This window comes from Oncorhynchus gorbuscha, linkage group LG11, assembly GCF_021184085.1.
Source record: "Oncorhynchus gorbuscha isolate QuinsamMale2020 ecotype Even-year linkage group LG11, OgorEven_v1.0, whole genome shotgun sequence".
NCBI classification, from domain to species: Eukaryota; Metazoa; Chordata; class Actinopteri; order Salmoniformes; family Salmonidae; genus Oncorhynchus; species Oncorhynchus gorbuscha.
Genome location: NC_060183.1, coordinates 78,285,261 through 78,302,025, shown reverse-complemented (window position 1 = coordinate 78,302,025; position 16,765 = coordinate 78,285,261). Strand labels below are relative to the sequence as shown.

Sequence of the window (16,765 nt, the reverse complement as noted above, 5' to 3'; positions counted from 1 at the left end):
AGAGCAGTGCTTTTTTATTTTGTTCAGTCGGTGATGTTGAACGTTCTCCCTCGGTTCTATTTCTTGTCAAATCAATTCAAAGACAGTGAGACAGTCTAAAATAATTGTATTGATTCATTTTTGTTGTTGTTGTTGCACTAAATTACAATTCTCATCAGTGAATGTATTTAACCATAATGTAATCATTTACATGTAATCACATATATCTTCGCCCGTTGGATTATACAACATGTGCCAGGTATGAGGAAAACAGAACATAACATCCTGAGGAAAATGTGGAAGCATTTTGATACATAACTCCAGAAGAATCATAAAATCTTTTCTTTTTTTAAATGTCAAAAAAGAGAAGTAGAAAAGTAATGATAAAATAAATAAAATCACCTGGAGCCATTTTATTGTACATTAACCAGAACAAAAACATCTTCAAAGCTCTTTTATGTCCTGGCACCCAAATTGTGGAAACCAGCTTCCCTGAAGCTAGGACAGCAAGAGTCCCTGCCCAACTTCCCAAAAACCCTACCTCTTCAAAGAGTACCTTAAATAATCCCACAACATCCCTCCTCCCACTCCCCACAATAGCTTATTCCCCTTACAAGCTCTGACTTTACTGATAGCTACTTTATTGAGGAAAAATGTACTTACTATGACTGTGATGTGTGGTTGTCCCACCTAGCTATCTCAAGATGAACGCACTAAATGTAAGTCGCTCTGGATAAGAACGTCTGCTAAATGACTAAAATATTAATGTGTGTTTCAATCAAGTGATTTTAAATATATTTTTCTTCATTTTCCAACATTGTTTAAAACTGATATTTGTAATCGATTTACAATATGTTCAATCTTTAAATCTATACTAATCAGGTTTCTTGGTTTTAATAACACTTTTTAATTGAGAGGAACTCCCAAGAAGCCACCGGTGCCAAGAGCAAAACACGCGCACCCAACAGCAGCAGTATCTCCTGAGGTCCAGAGTCAAATGCTCTTTACACTCCAGTGGTTGCTGATTGAGGTGACCGATCATTGTGACGATATGTCATAGTAGTAATCCCTCAGTCTGGGCTCAACAACCGCAAATCCAGGCCTTTCATCCGCCCTGTAGGAGATAAACAAACGATAAGTGCACAGTATAGTGTACTATACCAGAGCTATAGCATCAACAAGATGCCAGATAAGCAACAATAATATCCAGATAGTCATATCCACTTTTGCCTCAGAACAGTGGTGTAAATTACTTATATAATAATATAAATAATATAAATACTTTAAAATACTACTTAAGTCGTTTTTTTTGGTATCTGTACTTTACTATTTATATTTTTGACAACTTTTACTTTTACTCCACTACATTCTTAAATAAAATAATGTACTTTTTACTCCATACACTTTCCCTGACACCTAAAAGTACTCGTTACATTTAGAATGCTCAAGCAGGACAGAATTATGGCACCTGTCAATATAACACTTTGTTATCCCTACTGTCTCTGATCTGGCAGACTCACTAAACACAAATACTGCCTCTGATCTGGCAGACTCAATAAACAAAAATACTGTCTCTGATCTGGCAGACTCACTAAACACAAATACTGTCTCTGATCTGGCAGACTCACTAAACACAAATACTGTCTCTGATCTGGCAGACTCACTAAACACAAATACTGCTTCTGATCTGGCAGACTCACTAAACACAAATACTGTCTCTGATCTGGCAGACTCACTAAACACAAATACTGCCTCTGATCTGGCAGACTCAATAAACAAAAATACTGTCTCTGATCTGGCAGACTCACTAAACACAAATACTGTCTCTGATCTGGCAGACTCACTAAACACAAATACTGTCTCTGATCTGGCAGACTCACTAAACACAAATACTGTCTCTGATCTGGCAGACTCACTAAACACAAATACTGTCTCTGATCTGGCAGACTCAATAAACAAAAATACTGTGTCTGTAAATGATGTCTGAGTGTTGGAGTGTGCCTCTCTCTGTCAGACTCACTAAACACAAAAACTGTCTCTGATCTGGCAGACTCAATAAACACAAATACTGTCTCTGATCTGGCAGACTCACTAAACACAAATACTGTCTCTGATCTGGCAGACTCACTAAACACAAATACTGTCTCTGATCTGGCAGACTCACTAAACACAAATACTGCTTCTGATCTGGCAGACTCACTAAACACAAATACTGTCTCTGATCTGGCAGACTCACTAAACACAAATACTGTGTCTGATCTGGCAGACTCACTAAACACAAATACTGTCTCTGATCTGGCAGACTCACTAAACACAAATACTGTGTCTGTAAATGATGTCTGAGTGTTGGAGTTTGCCTCTCTCTGTCAGACTCACTAAACACAAAAACTGTCTCTGATCTGGCAGACTCACTAAACACAAATACTGTGTTTGTAAATTATGTCTGAGTGTTGGAGTGTGCCTCTCTCTGTCAGTAATTAACAATAATACACAAATTGTGCGATTTGCTTAATATAAGGAATTTGATGTATAGCCTTTACTTTTACTTTGTTTTTTTAAAGTACTTTTTCTACCACTGTAATTACGTACAATTAAAACCAGATACTTTTAGACTTTTACTCAAGTAGTATTTTACTGGGTGACTTTCAATTTTATTTGAGTCACTTTCTGTTAAGGTATCTTTACTTTTACTCAAGTAGGACAATTGAGTAGTTTTTCCCACTACTGCCTCAGAATACAATATTGCTTGTAAATTATGGGATAGCTCTGCTATCTCCTTTCTCCATTGTCATACTGTATGGAAATTGTAACAAGGTTTTGGATTATATTTTCATTCTACAGTTTCTTCTAAAACCCTGTTCTAAGGTCAGTGTTAGATTTGACCTCCTAACTACTGAACCAGGGTTAGATATTATTCATACTCCTCATAGTTATAATTCCCTTCTGATTCCCGGGTAATCTGATTCTAGATCTGTAATTTGGGCTCCCATCCTCACTCACTTGTATGTCCAGCACTTCTTCATGAGGTCATACATCTCCGCGGGACAGTTGGGGGGGATGTCCATACGCTCACCATTCTCGATCATCTGGATCACCTCATTTCCTTTCATGCCCTGGGGGGCACAGAGGGTGACATAATGGTCCTTCTGTAGCTCAGTTGGTAGAGCATGGCGCTTGTAACGCCAGGGTAGTGGGTTCGATCCCCGGGACCACCCATACATAGAATGTATGCACACATGACTGTAAGTCGCTTTGGATAAAAGCGTCTGCTAAATGGCATATATTATTTATATTATTATATTATAATTACACCATTCACACACTGATGGCATACCAGACAGAGGCAGTCCCAAATGGCACTCTATTCCCTACGTAGTGCACTATTTTTGACCAGGGCTATAGTTTAAAAAGTAGTGCACTACATAGTGAATAGGGTGCCATTTTGGAACACGTACACACGTGTTGCAACAGTGCTTTGACTGACGGCTACTACACGACAGGGGACTCAGACTATTAGATAAGCCTTCACTTAAGGTGTCATTATGTCAAATAAAGGCCAAAGGATGTGTTGTTAAGAACACCTTCCTAAGATTGAGTTGTATGTGTCTTGTATGGTGACGTAATGTGTCTTGTATGGTGACGTAATGTGTCTTGTATGGTGATGTAATGTGTCTTGTATGGTGATGTAATGAGTCTTGTATGGTGACGTAATGTGTCTTGTATGGTGATGTAATGTGTCTTGTATGGTGATGTAATGTGTCTTGTATGGTGAGGTAATGTGTCTTGTATGGTGAGGTAATGTGTCTTGTATGGTGAGGTAATGTATCTTGTATGGTGAGGTAATGTGTCTTGTATGGTGATGTAAGTCGCTCTGGATAAGAGCGTCTGCTAAATTGCTTAAATGTAATGTAATGTAATGTATGGTGAGGTAATGTGTCTTGTATGGTGATGTAATGTGTCTTGTATGGTGATGTAATGTGTCTTGTATGGTGACGTAATGTGTCTTGTATGGTGACATACTGTACCTTGTATGGTTTCAACCCTAGCGTGTACGCCTCCCACATCAGGACCCCAAAGCTCCACACGTCACTCTTACAGGAGAACTTGAAATAGTTCATACACTCTGGGGCGTACCATTTCACTGGCCACTTCCCATGGCCTTTTGCCTAGAGAGCAGGGTCCAATCAAACATCAGGGAATGGATTAATCCTAACCCTAGAGAGCAGGGTCCAATCAAACATCAGGGAATGGATTAATCCTAACCCTAGAGAGCAGGGTCCAATCAAACATCAGGGAATGGATTAATCCTAACCCTAGAGAGCAGGGTCCAATCAAACATCAGGGAATGGATTAATCCTAACCCTAGAGAGCAGGGTCCAATCAAACATCAGGGAATGGATTAATCAAACTAAATGGATTAATCCTAGAGAGCAGAGTCCAATCAAACATCAGGGAATGGATTAATCCTAACCCTAGAGAGCATAGTCCAATCAAACATCAGGGAATGGATTAATCCTAACCCTAGAGTGCAGGGTCCAATCAAACATCAGGGAATGGATTAATCCTAACCCTAGAGAGCATAGTCCAATCAAACATCAGGGAATGGATTAATCCTAACCCTAGAGTGCAGGGTCCAATCAAACATCAGGGAATGGATTAATCCTAACCCTAGAGAGCAGAGTCCAATCAAACATCAGGGAATGGATTAATCCTAACCCTAGAGAGCAGAGTCCAATCAAACATCAGGGAATGGATTAATCCTAACCCTAGAGAGCAGGGTCCAATCAAACATCAGGGAAAGGATTTCCGTTTTCCCTTCCCCAACTCTGGCAGTCCTAGCTAAATACTTGAGAAATTGCTCTTTGCTAAGAAGCTATTTTTGTTTGTTTTTATTCAAAATTGTCAAAAAATAATCACAGTAAGGTAACTACTTGTTACTCAGAAATTATTTTATATTGAAATTACTGTAGAACTGTTCACCCTACTGTCATTGTGGACAGTCTCTCTTGAAAAATGCTTTTATCTGGATCAATAAAGGTTCGATAGAGTTTTCCTAGAGTATACTAAGGTCAAAATTCAGTTGATGTACTAATAATTTCCTCTTTTAGGATAACTTTTTAGGAGTTGCAAACTCCTTTCATACTGTATTTGATCGAACTGACAGGACAATTAGAAGTAAAACAGCGGGGATAGACTTTAGAAGATGAGGCACAGACAATTTGAACTTCGCCAGGGGGTAAGGGCACGACAATAATTATATCCGAATTGAATACCTTATAGTAGTTCTCCTCCTCTGTGAGAGCCTTGGACAGACCAAAGTCGCTGATCTTGGCATAGTGCTGGGTGACCAGGAGCACGTTCCTGGCCGCAAGGTCCCTGTGCACAAAGTTGTGCTCCTCCAGGTACTTCATGCCCATAGAAACCTGGTGCACCAGCTCTGTGATGTTCTTAATGGAGATCTGTCTGTGGACAGGATCAATGGCTGTAAGTGACACTGAACACTGAATTATACTGTATCTCAGGTGTAAAACTACAGTTATCAAGGACCGAGTGTCTGCAGGTTTTCGCTCCTCCCTTCTACTTGATTGATTAATTAAGGTCCCTAATTAAGCTCCCCTCACCTGGTTGTCTAGGTCTTAATTGATGAGTTAGGAACTCCCCTTACCTGGTTGTCTAGGTCTCAATTGATGAGTTAGGAACTTCCCTCACCTGGTTGTCTAGGTCTTAATTGATGAGTTAGGAACTCCCCTCACCTGGTTGTCTAGGTCTTAATTGATGAGTTAGGAACTCCCCTCACCTGGTTGTCTAGGTCTTAATTGATGAGTTAGGAACTCCCCTCACCTGGTTGTCTAGGTCTTAATTGATGAGTTAGGAACTCCCCTCACCTGGTTGTCTAGGTCTTAAATGATGAGTTAGGAACTCCCCTCACCTGGTTGTCTAGGTCTTAATTGATGAGTTAGGAACTCCCCTCACCTGGTTGTCTAGGTCTTAATTGATGAGTTAGGAACTCCCCTCACCTGGTTGTCTAGGTCTCAATTGATGAGTTAGGAACTTCCCTCACCTGGTTGTCTAGGTCTTAATTGATGAGTTAGGAACTCCCCTCACCTGGTTGTCTAGGTCTCAATTGATGAGTTAGTAACTCCCCTCACCTGGTTCTCTAGGTCTTAATTGATGAGTTAGGAACTCCCCTCACCTGGTTGTCTAGGTCTTAATTGATGAGTTAGGAACTCACCTCACCTGGTTGTCTAGGTCTCAATGAGTGAACTGGTTGTCTAGGTTCAGATGAGTTAGGATCCCCTCACCTGGTTGTCTAGGTCTTAATTGATGAGTTAGGAACTCCCCTCACCTGGTTGTCTAGGTCTTAAATGATGAGTTAGGAACTCCCTCACCTGGTTGTCTAGGTCTTAATTGATGAGTTAGGAACTCCCCTCACCTGGTTGTCTAGGTCTTAATTGATGAGTTAGGAACTCCCTCACCTGGTTGTCTAGGTCTCAATTGATGAGTTAGGAACTTCCCTCACCTGGTTGTCTAGGTCTTAATTGATGAGTTAGGAACTCCCTCACCTGGTTGTCTAGGTCTCAATTGATGAGTTAGTAACTCCCCTCACCTGGTTCTCTAGGTCTTAATTGATGAGTTAGGAACTCCCCTCACCTGGTTGTCTAGGTCTTAATTGATGAGTTAGGAACTCACCTCACCTGGTTGTCTAGGTCTCAATTGATGAGTTAGGATCTCCCCTCACCTGGTTGTCTAGGTCTTAATTGATGAGTTAGGAACTCCCCTCACCTGGTTGTCTAGGTCTCAATTGATGAGTTGGGAACTCCTCTCACCTGGTTGTCTAGGTCTTAATTGATGAGTTAGGAACTCCCCTCACCTGGTTGTCTAGGTCTTAATTGATGAGTTAGGAACTCCCCTCACCTGGTTGTCTAGGTCTTAATTGATGAGTTAAGAACTCCCCTCACCTGGTTGTCTAGGTCTCAGTTGATGAGTTAGGAACTCCCCTCACCTGGTTGTCTAGGTCTTAATTGATGAGTTCGAAACTCCCTTCACCTGGTTGTCTAGGTCTCAGTTGATGAGTTAGGAACTCCCCCCACCTGGTTGTCTAGGTCTCAATTGATGAGTTGGGAACTCCTCTCACCTGGTTGTCTAGGTCTTAATTGATGAGTTAGGAACTCCCCTCACCTGGTTGTCTAGGTCTTAAATGATGAGTTCGAAACTCCCTTCACCTGGTTGTCTAGGTCTTAATTAATGAGTTAGGAACTCCCCTCACCTGGTTGTCTAGGACTTAATTGGACACAAATTGAAATGAAAAAAACAAAAACCAGCCGACACTAGGACCTACATGGAATGAGTTTGACGCCTCTGCTTGTAGCTCTAAGATTATGATTTTGGGTTTTGGGTTCTAAGGGATAGAGTCCTGTGGCCCATTGTGACATAGCTACGTGGCTCTGCAACCCCCGTCTGCAGGGGTTGAACAGCCTGACCGCGCAACTCCCGAAAATTCTGCGTAGGCGGCTGCCATTCAACTACTTAAATGTGATGATGGATAAATAGCTTGAACCGCGTTGAGAACTCGAAAAGTATGAATGCCAACAGACAAATATTCTAGAAAAATTTGGTTTGGATGTTTTAAAACGTAGGTTTGGAATTTGGCCTTACACCATAATTGTCAGACTGATGGTGCAGTAGTACCGAAGAGTGAGACTGACTGGGGAACTTACTTGTGCCTCTGGAGGTACTTGTGGAGCGGCCCCAGTTCGGCCAGCTCCATGACCAGCATGAGGCTCTCGGCCTCGCAGATGCCGATCATGCGGACGATGTAGGGGTTGTCCAGCTGCTGCATGACGTTGGCTTCCCGCAGCATCTCCTCCTTCACTGCTGGGTTGTTGTCGTCATTCTTCAGGATCTTCACTGCCACCGGCTTCTCTGTCCTGGGGAGATGGAGAGATGAAGTCACCGCTTAGTGGAAAGCTAATGGCCAGCATATTTTTTTAATGATGTTGACGAGATGTTTTTCAGACTGTGCATTGTGCACTTTACTTACCTTCTATGTAACTTTGTACTATTGTTGCTGCTAATGTTGATAATTAGTATTGGTATATTTACAGTATTTTGATGGCTGCCATGCCTGAAGCACTAGCATTGTATGTAGTAAATTTGTGTGTAATATCTCAGTATCATTGTGATTCATGTGTATTTTTAAACATGTTTTTTTACATCTCATGTGCTCCTTGATGCAAAACCTATTTCCCTCTGGGATAAATAAAGTTGAAACTTGAATTTGAAGCTAGCTACTTTATAGCTAACTGAAATGCTAGCTGTTACATACAAGTTTAGCAGTTATAGTTTTTTTCTTCTTTTCTTTAACTTTATTTTGACAGGGAGGGATGCTATTAGGTGACATCAATAATTTCAGGTTATTTCCCCAATGTGTGAGGCTAGCTAGTTGTCTGACCTCTGCTGCAGCATCCTTGCTAGCAGTGTTGTAGGCCAGTCTACAGTCGTTCCCAAGACCAAAAATGTTGTGTCTCGGTCTTGTCTTGGTGTCAGATACATTTTTACCTGGTCTTAACTCAGCCTCAGACAATGAGGACTCATTATTTTCCGAGACCAGCCAAAACCAGAGTCAGTCAGAGCATAAAATCGCTCGCCTGGCCAAATACCCACATTCCTTTGATGACAAATTAATATCATATTGCCTATGAAACCTTGGCTTCCTGTTTTACTGGTAACATTACTGTCATTTTCTTTCATTGAAAGCATGGAGGAGGAGGTGTGATGGTGTGGGGGTGCTTTGCTGGTGACACTGTCTGTGATTTATTTAGAATTCAAGGCACACTTAACCAGCATGGATACCACAGCACCATCCCTTCTGATTTGGGCTTAGTGGGACTATCATTTGTTTTTCGACAGGACAATGACCCAACACACCTCCAGGCTGTGTAAGAGCTATTTGACCAATAAGGAGAGTGATGGAGAGCTGCATCAGATGATCTGGCCTCCACAATCACCCGAACTCAACCCAATTGAGATGGTTTGGGATGAGTTGGACCGCAAAGTGAAGGAAAAGCAACCAACAAGTACTCAGCATATGTGGGAACTCCTTCAAGTCTATTGGAAAAACATTCCAGGTGAAGCTGGTTGAGAGAATGCCAAGTGTGTGAAAAGCTGTCATCAAGGCAAAGGGTGGCTACTTTGAAGAATCTCAAATATAAAATATATTTTGATTGGTTACTGCATGATTCAATATATGTTATTTCATAGTTTTGATGTCTTCACTATTTTTCTACAATATAGAAAAATAAAGAAAAACCCTTGAATGAGAAGTGCGTCTAAAACTTTGACTGTATATACTGTATATACTATATATATATATATATATATATATATATATATATATATATATATATATATATATATATATATATATATATATATATTTTTTTTTTAAATCTATTAAACCTGTTTGTGTTAGTGATAACTATTTATGTAATTGCCCTCATCATACATCTATTTCACCATTCTTAATGTCAAAAGAATACATATGTTGTTCTGAAATATGAACACAGAAAAACGGGTCATTTTAAACTCTTATTAATGTTAAATTAGCTACCAGATGCTACTGCAGCGGAGGTCAGCTAACAGTATCTAGCTTAGCCTTATGCAGTTACATCACCTGCATGAAGACATGATATCATTGTTGTCACTGAACTATGACGTCTGGTTTAATGGTATCGGCAGGCTGACAGCGGAAATATTATGAATAATAATCATATTAGGTTGTATTTTATTGGACTATCCCTTAAAAAAATGGAAGAATATGAAATTGGAAACAGCAATTCATATTTTCCTTTTAAGCTGTGAAGGTTACGTACTTCCTCATGTTGTAGATGCCCTTCATGACAGTCCCAAAGTTCCCAGAGCCCAACTCTCCATCTTCCAGGAAGAGCTGTTTGCGGTCCACAGTGGAGGTCCTCAGCTCGTCTGGGTCAGCGTAAGGACTCTCGTACACCTCTGTGTCCATTGGCATGGACTCTGAGACAAGACACACACCCCATACAGTGTGATAACATCAATTTCGATTCAATTCAATTCAATACAACTTTGGGCTGCAGCAGTACATCAAAATATATATCTCACGAATACAAGAGTGGGCCACTCCAAACAGGATTTGTCTCAAAAGTCATGACCCCCTCCCATCACTCACCTTTGCTGACCATATTATTTGGAGCCCTGGTGTCATAAGGGTTGAGGTTATCTGTGGTTTTGCTGTGAGAGGCACCCCTGCCCTATTACAGGATACAATGAGAGAGGGGTCAAGGTACAAAGAATATGGATTGTACATAGATAATTTGGAGAGAGCACTGCCGGAATGTAACCTGAAATGGTTTGATTGGTTGGTTGATTGATTGACACACAGAAGCATAAACGACCCTTGACCTTCTCAAGCAGAACACCAATCTCTCTCCTTCATGGAACACTTATTACAGTGATCAAAATACACCACAGTTGATATGGTTGCCATTTGTGTGGTTTTTAAATGGGAGCTTCACATAGTATGGTATGCTGTGTGTCACCTTCAGAATACTTTGAATACCTTTTTTTGGTTGTGCATGAAAGACATGTTTTTTTTTCTCCAAATTCACACATCTCACTGTAGATGATGCCATCAGGTGATTGATTAAAGGTGAAAGGTGGGGTGGGTCACTGGAGATTACTATCGAGTAAAAAAAATTCTCTCATTTCAATGTGGTTTTCCAAATGGAATTAAACTCTTAATTCCAGTGTGTGTACTCTAAATTAGACATGTTTCTCCTAGTGACATCCTTACTCAAGTACTATGTTGTGAATGTGGAGAAAGGCTTACTACCGTCACAAAGTATTCTTAAGGTACATCGTATCACACGTTGCCTGGCGACTCAAACGGAATCCTTTCCGTTGCTCTATACCCGGGACCATCGTCAAAGTCGTTTGTGGTGACGTCAAAACGAGGGCTGTTGTACAAAACATAGTGTGACTGGATCACCTCTAACCAATCAGAGTATCAAAGCCAATGACGGAATTTCAAACAGCCGTCTTATTCACATGTGTCATGGCTCTGGCCCAACCCCATCGGTTTCTGGGACTAATCAGATTGGTTAGAACGTGTTTGCGTTCTAGAAATTGTTGGGGAGGTACTCAGGTCCAGACTAATTGCGGAGAAGAAACTAACGTCCGAGGACGTGGCATAGTGTTTGGCAGGAGCAAGGAGTTTGGGTAGCCAGGCTTGTTATATCAACGTAGGTCTACAATGTAGATATACAACTGAATGCTTTTTTTGTTGTTACATTGATTTGTGTCTTAGTGTGCGGAAACACTGCAATTACAAGGGAATCCATGAAGGAGAAGAGACTCTGCATCAACAACAACAAAGTAAATGGAATGAATGATTCACGCAGAAGGGAAAAGTGAAAACCAAGGGCAGATGTCAGGAACTTTAAACACATGCATTTGAAGGAGGGCTAGGGAACAAATGTAACCAAGAGCCAGCTCACTGACAATTTTGTCCCTTACCCCTGCTTTAAGGCATGGCATGCCTAAATTCGGAAGCGTTCATTAGCTTAACTACCACTTGAGAAATGTAATCCCATGGGACTGAACACCAAGAACTGAACTGGTTCACTTCCTCACAACTTTATCTCTATGGAAACAACATCCATTTTTTTTGCACTGATAAACAACTGTCTACACTACGGAGTACCTATGAGACTTTAATGTTTCCATAAGGGTTTTGTAATTACCCAACGTGTCCTCTAGGTGGCGTAAAAGTTCTAATCGACTGTAATGATGTCTGTTTGACTCAGGTCAGTCCTCAATTATTAAATGATAAAACAAAATTTAAATAGAGTAAAGATCCTTGGATAAAGGAAGATTGTATCACTTTATAAACTATGAATTTCCAAGAAACTATATGAAGTTCTTGTCAAGAAAGACAATTAATTCTCACAGTTGAAGAAACGATATGAAGTTCTTGTCAAGAAAGACAATTAATTCTCACAGTTGGAGATCATGATGAATAAACATGTTCATCAACCAGAAGTAATTCTACGAGTCAATTGAAATATTTAATTCACTTTAAAAATCACAAGTGTGACATTCCAAATGTTGTCTGAACATATTGCGTTGATGAGTAATTAGTTGATTTATTATCATGGGCCTTTCTCAAAATCAGGTAGCACAGTGATACTATATTAAAGGTACACTCACCAAGATGACATCAGTCACATTGGCAAGATGTTAGTTTGTAAGTAGTAAGACCTGTCGTGTATGATGACGTCAGTCATGCAGACTGTCTCTTTAAGGGCTCGATTAACTCCGTATCGCAGGAGTTCAGCGTTACAACGTTCACGGTAAACGTTGCATATGCCGGACTCAATAGGAAATCACCGCCTTTAGAATTAAAAATCTCCATAGCACAGAACTTCCACGATACGGATTTAATCAAGCCTGAGTCAGTCGGCTACATTCAATTGATTACATTTCTAAGGTCATCTCTTCACACTTTTAATTTCTTGGGGAATGTGAGGGGGATATGAATGGAGGAAAGAGTGCAGGTAAGTTTCAGAGAGGGGTGTTAGTATGTAGCAATCCACACTTTAGCAAAAAAATCACACTTTTGAGTGTTAAGGGTTGGGGGATGCACGAGGCCTACTGTACCACTGTAGGGGTTAAGAGGGGGGAGGAGGTGTGTTAGGGCACCTTTTTTCGACCAGGTATGGGTATGGAGTAGGATTTGATTCTGGTGAGCATTCCACCTGCCGCCTCCAATAGCTAGAAACCACAGTTTCAGAGAGGGTCATGTTATTAAAGGGAAATGGTTATTTTGAAGTCTGTTTAGTTGAGGGGGAAAATGTTAGCTCACATATTCTGAACAAAAGGTGCAATGCTGAAACACTTTTTTCCCTCATCGGAAAGCTCTGCAATCAATGCATTCTTTTCTTTCTTCTCCATTTTCCATGTATTCCTGTAACATTTGACCGTTTAACGGCTGGGTTGGAATTCAATCAAATCTGCAAAGTTTGCACTGTGTGGGGGAAAAGCATTTTTACTGTTTCACATTCAAGGTCATTTTTAAGTAATGTTATAATTTATAATGTTATAATTTATACAGTGTTTACTGGGTGAAACCAAACGAAACTCATTAAGATTTTTTTTTTACGTGAAAATGTTCTCATGTAAGGAAAAAGACATGGATGATTATTTACCCAGATAACACTTCCTTCTGGGGATTATGGGCTGTTTAAAGATAAACCGAACCAGAGATTACAGTTTCTCATGGCCCGTAGACTACATTCAGGGTAAGAAAAACATCTAACATCAAGTTGTAAAACACTGAACTTTCCCTTTTAATAAAGTATTTCACAAAGATGAGGGAAGGTAAGCATTTGGGGAATTCCTTCTCAGTACTTCATCATGAAGTACATTACAGTGCGAACATGATAATGCGTAAACATGATTGATAGGATGTGTGCTTGTTTGATAAAGTAAATAATAATAAATAATATATGCCATTTAGCAGACGCTTTTATCCAAAGCGACTTACAGTCATGTGTGCATACATTCTACGTATGGTAAAGGGCAATAAAGTTTGAAAAAAAAATCAACACATTCTGTATTATTGGAGACTAGACCAAACACCAGATTGATTGACGCATGAAGAAAGCTCATAGGCTTGTCTTCAGAAACTATTCTCACCCCTTGACTTTTTCCACATTGTGTTGTGTTACAGCCTGAATTTTCAATTGATTGAACTGAGTGGCCTAGTTACAGTTTTGGCTTAAATCAGCTTGAAAATCTATGGCAAGTCTTGCATATGGCTGTCTAGCAATGATCAACCAACTCTTCAAACAGGGCTTGAGGAATGTTTTCAAGAATAATGGGCAAATATTGCACAATCCAGGTGTGCAAAGCTCTTAAAGACTTACCCAGAAAGACACACAGCTCTTAGAGACTTACCCAGAAAGACACACAGCTCTTAGAGACTTACCCAGAAAGACACACAGCTCTTAGAGACTTACCCAGAAAGACACACAGCTCTTAGAGACTTACCCAGAAAGACACACAGCTCTTAGATACTTACCCAGAAAGACACACAGCTCTTAAAGACTTACCCAGAAAGACACACAGCTCTTAATATAATATAATATTAAGACTTACCCAGAAAGACACACAGCTCTTAGAGACTTACCCAGAAAGACACACAGCTCTTAAAGACTTACCCAGAAAGACACACAGCTCTTAGAGACTTACCCAGAAAGACACACAGCTCTTAAAGACTTACCCAGAAAGACACACAGCCCTTAGAGACTTACCCAGAAAGACACAAGCTCTTAGAGACTTACCCAGAAAGACTCACAGCTCTTAGAGACTTACCCAGAAAGACACACAGCTCTTAGAGACTTACCCAGAAAGACACACAGCTCTTAGAGACTTACCCAGAAAGACACACAGCTCTAAAAGACTTACCCAGAAAGACTCACAGCTCTTAAACACTTACCCAGAAAGACAAAACAGCTCTTACAGACTTACCCAGAAAGACACACAGCTCTTAAAGACTTACCCAGAAAGACACACAGCTCTTAGAGACTTACCCAGAAAGACACACAGCTCTTAGAGACTTACCCAGAAAGACACACAGCTCTTAGAGACTTACCCAGAAAGACACACAGCTCTTAGAGACTTACCCAGAAAGACAAACAGCTCTAAAGACTTACCCAGAAAGACACACAGCTCTTAGAGACTTACCCAGAAAGACACACAGCTCTTAGAGACTTACCCAGAAAGACACACAGCTCTTAAAGACTTACCCAGAAAGACACACAGCTCTTAAAGACTTACCCAGAAAGACACACAGCTCTTAGAGACTTACCCAGAAAGACACACAGCTCTTAGAGACTTACCCAGAAAGACTCACAGCTCTTAGAGACTTACCCAGAAAGACACACAGCTCTTAGAGACTTACCCAGAAAGACACACAGCTCTTAGAGACTTACCCAGAAAGACACACAGCTCTAAAAGACTTACCCAGAAAGACTCACAGCTCTTAAAGACTTACCCAGAAAGAGAAAACAGCTCTTACAGACTTACCCAGAAAGACACACAGCTCTTAAAGACTTACCCAGAAAGACACACAGCTCTTAGAGACTTACCCAGAAAGACACACAGCTCTTAAAGACTTACCCAGAAAGACACACAGCTCTAAAGACTTACCCAGAAAGACACAAAGCTCTTAGAGACTTACCCAGAAAGACACACAGCTCTTAGAGACTTACCCAGAAAGACACACAGCTCTTAGAGACTTAACCAGAAAGACACACAGCTCTTAGAGACTTACCCAGAAAGACACACAGCTCTAAAAGACTTACCCAGAAAGACTCATAGCTCTTAAAGACTTACCCAGAAAGAGAAAAAGCTCTTACAGACTTACCCAGAAAGACACACAGCTCTTAAAGACTTACCCAGAAAGACACACAGCTCTTAGAGACTTACCCAGAAAGACACACAGCTCTTAAAGACTTACCCAGAAAGACACACAGCTCTTAGAGACTTACCCAGAAAGACACAAAGCTCTTAGAGACTTACCCAGAAAGACTCACAGCTCTTAGAGACTTACCCAGAAAGACACACAGCTCTTAGAGACTTACCCAGAAAGACACACAGCTCTTAGAGACTTACCCAGAAAGACACACAGCTCTTAAAGACTTACCCAGAAAGACTCACAGCTCTTAAAGACTTACCCAGAAAGAGAAAACAGCTCTTACAGACTTACCCAGAAAGACACACAGCTCTTAAAGACTTACCCAGAAAGACACACAGCTCTTAGAGACTTACCCAGAAAGACACACAGCTCTTAAAGACTTACCAGAAAGACACACAGCTCTTAAAGACTTATAATTTTCCAGAAAGACACAAAGCTCTTAGAGACTTTTCTTCCAGAAAGACACACAGCTCTTAGAGACTTACCCAGAAAGACAACAGCTCTTAGAGACTTAACCAGAAAGACACACAGCTCTTAGAGACTTACCCAGAAAGACACACAGCTCTAAAAGACTTACCCAGAAAGACTCATAGCTCTTGAAAGACTTACCCAGAAAGAGAAAACAGCTCTTACAGACTTACCCAGAAAGACACACAGCTCTTAAAGACTTACCCAGAAAGACACACAGCTCTTAGAGACTTACCCAGAAAGACACATTGCTCTTAAAGACTTACCCAGAAAGACACACAGCTCTTATTGATAGTTAAGTAGAAAGACACAAAGCTGTTAGAGACTTTATTTTTCAGAAAGACAACAGCTCTTAGAGACTTACCCAGAAAGACACAACAGCTCTTAGAGACTTACCCAGAAAGACACACAGCTCTTAAAGACTTACCCAGAAAGACATACAGCTCTTAGAGACTTACCCAGAAAGACACACGGCTCTAGAGACTTACCCAGAAAGACTCAACAGCTTTGAGACTTGACAAGAAAGACACACAGCTCTTAAAGACTTACCCAGAAAGACACACAGCTCTTAAAGACTTACCCAGAAAGACACACAGCTCTTAGAGACTTACCCAGAAAGACACACGGCTCTTAGAGACTTACCCAGAAAGACTCACAGCTCTTAGAGACTTACAGAAAGACACACAGCTCTTAAAGACTTACCTTAGAAAGACACACAGCTCTTAGAGACTAGACCACCTGTACCAATGAAAACAGTCGGACACGCTTATTCCCATAGTCACGTAAACATGATACTATAATGAT

General features: G+C 40.6%; 1 protein-coding gene across 1 annotated transcript in view; it reads right to left on the bottom strand.

Moving 5' to 3' along the window:
- Positions 1-590: 590 nt before the first annotated feature.
- Positions 591-16,765, bottom strand: part of LOC124047732 (tyrosine-protein kinase SYK-like) — a 34,546-nt gene continuing 18,371 nt past the window's right edge. Inside the window, exons 5-12 of the mRNA XM_046368036.1 lie at positions 12,715-12,786; positions 10,184-10,265; positions 9,852-10,011; positions 7,698-7,907; positions 5,253-5,442; positions 4,005-4,145; positions 2,980-3,092; positions 591-1,093 (exon numbers count right to left, since the gene is read on the bottom strand). Of these exons, the coding sequence (XP_046223992.1) occupies positions 1,018-1,093; positions 2,980-3,092; positions 4,005-4,145; positions 5,253-5,442; positions 7,698-7,907; positions 9,852-10,011; positions 10,184-10,265; positions 12,715-12,786 (1,044 nt within the window). The 3' untranslated portion in view covers positions 591-1,017. The remainder of the gene's footprint in view (positions 1,094-2,979; positions 3,093-4,004; positions 4,146-5,252; positions 5,443-7,697; positions 7,908-9,851; positions 10,012-10,183; positions 10,266-12,714; positions 12,787-16,765) is intronic.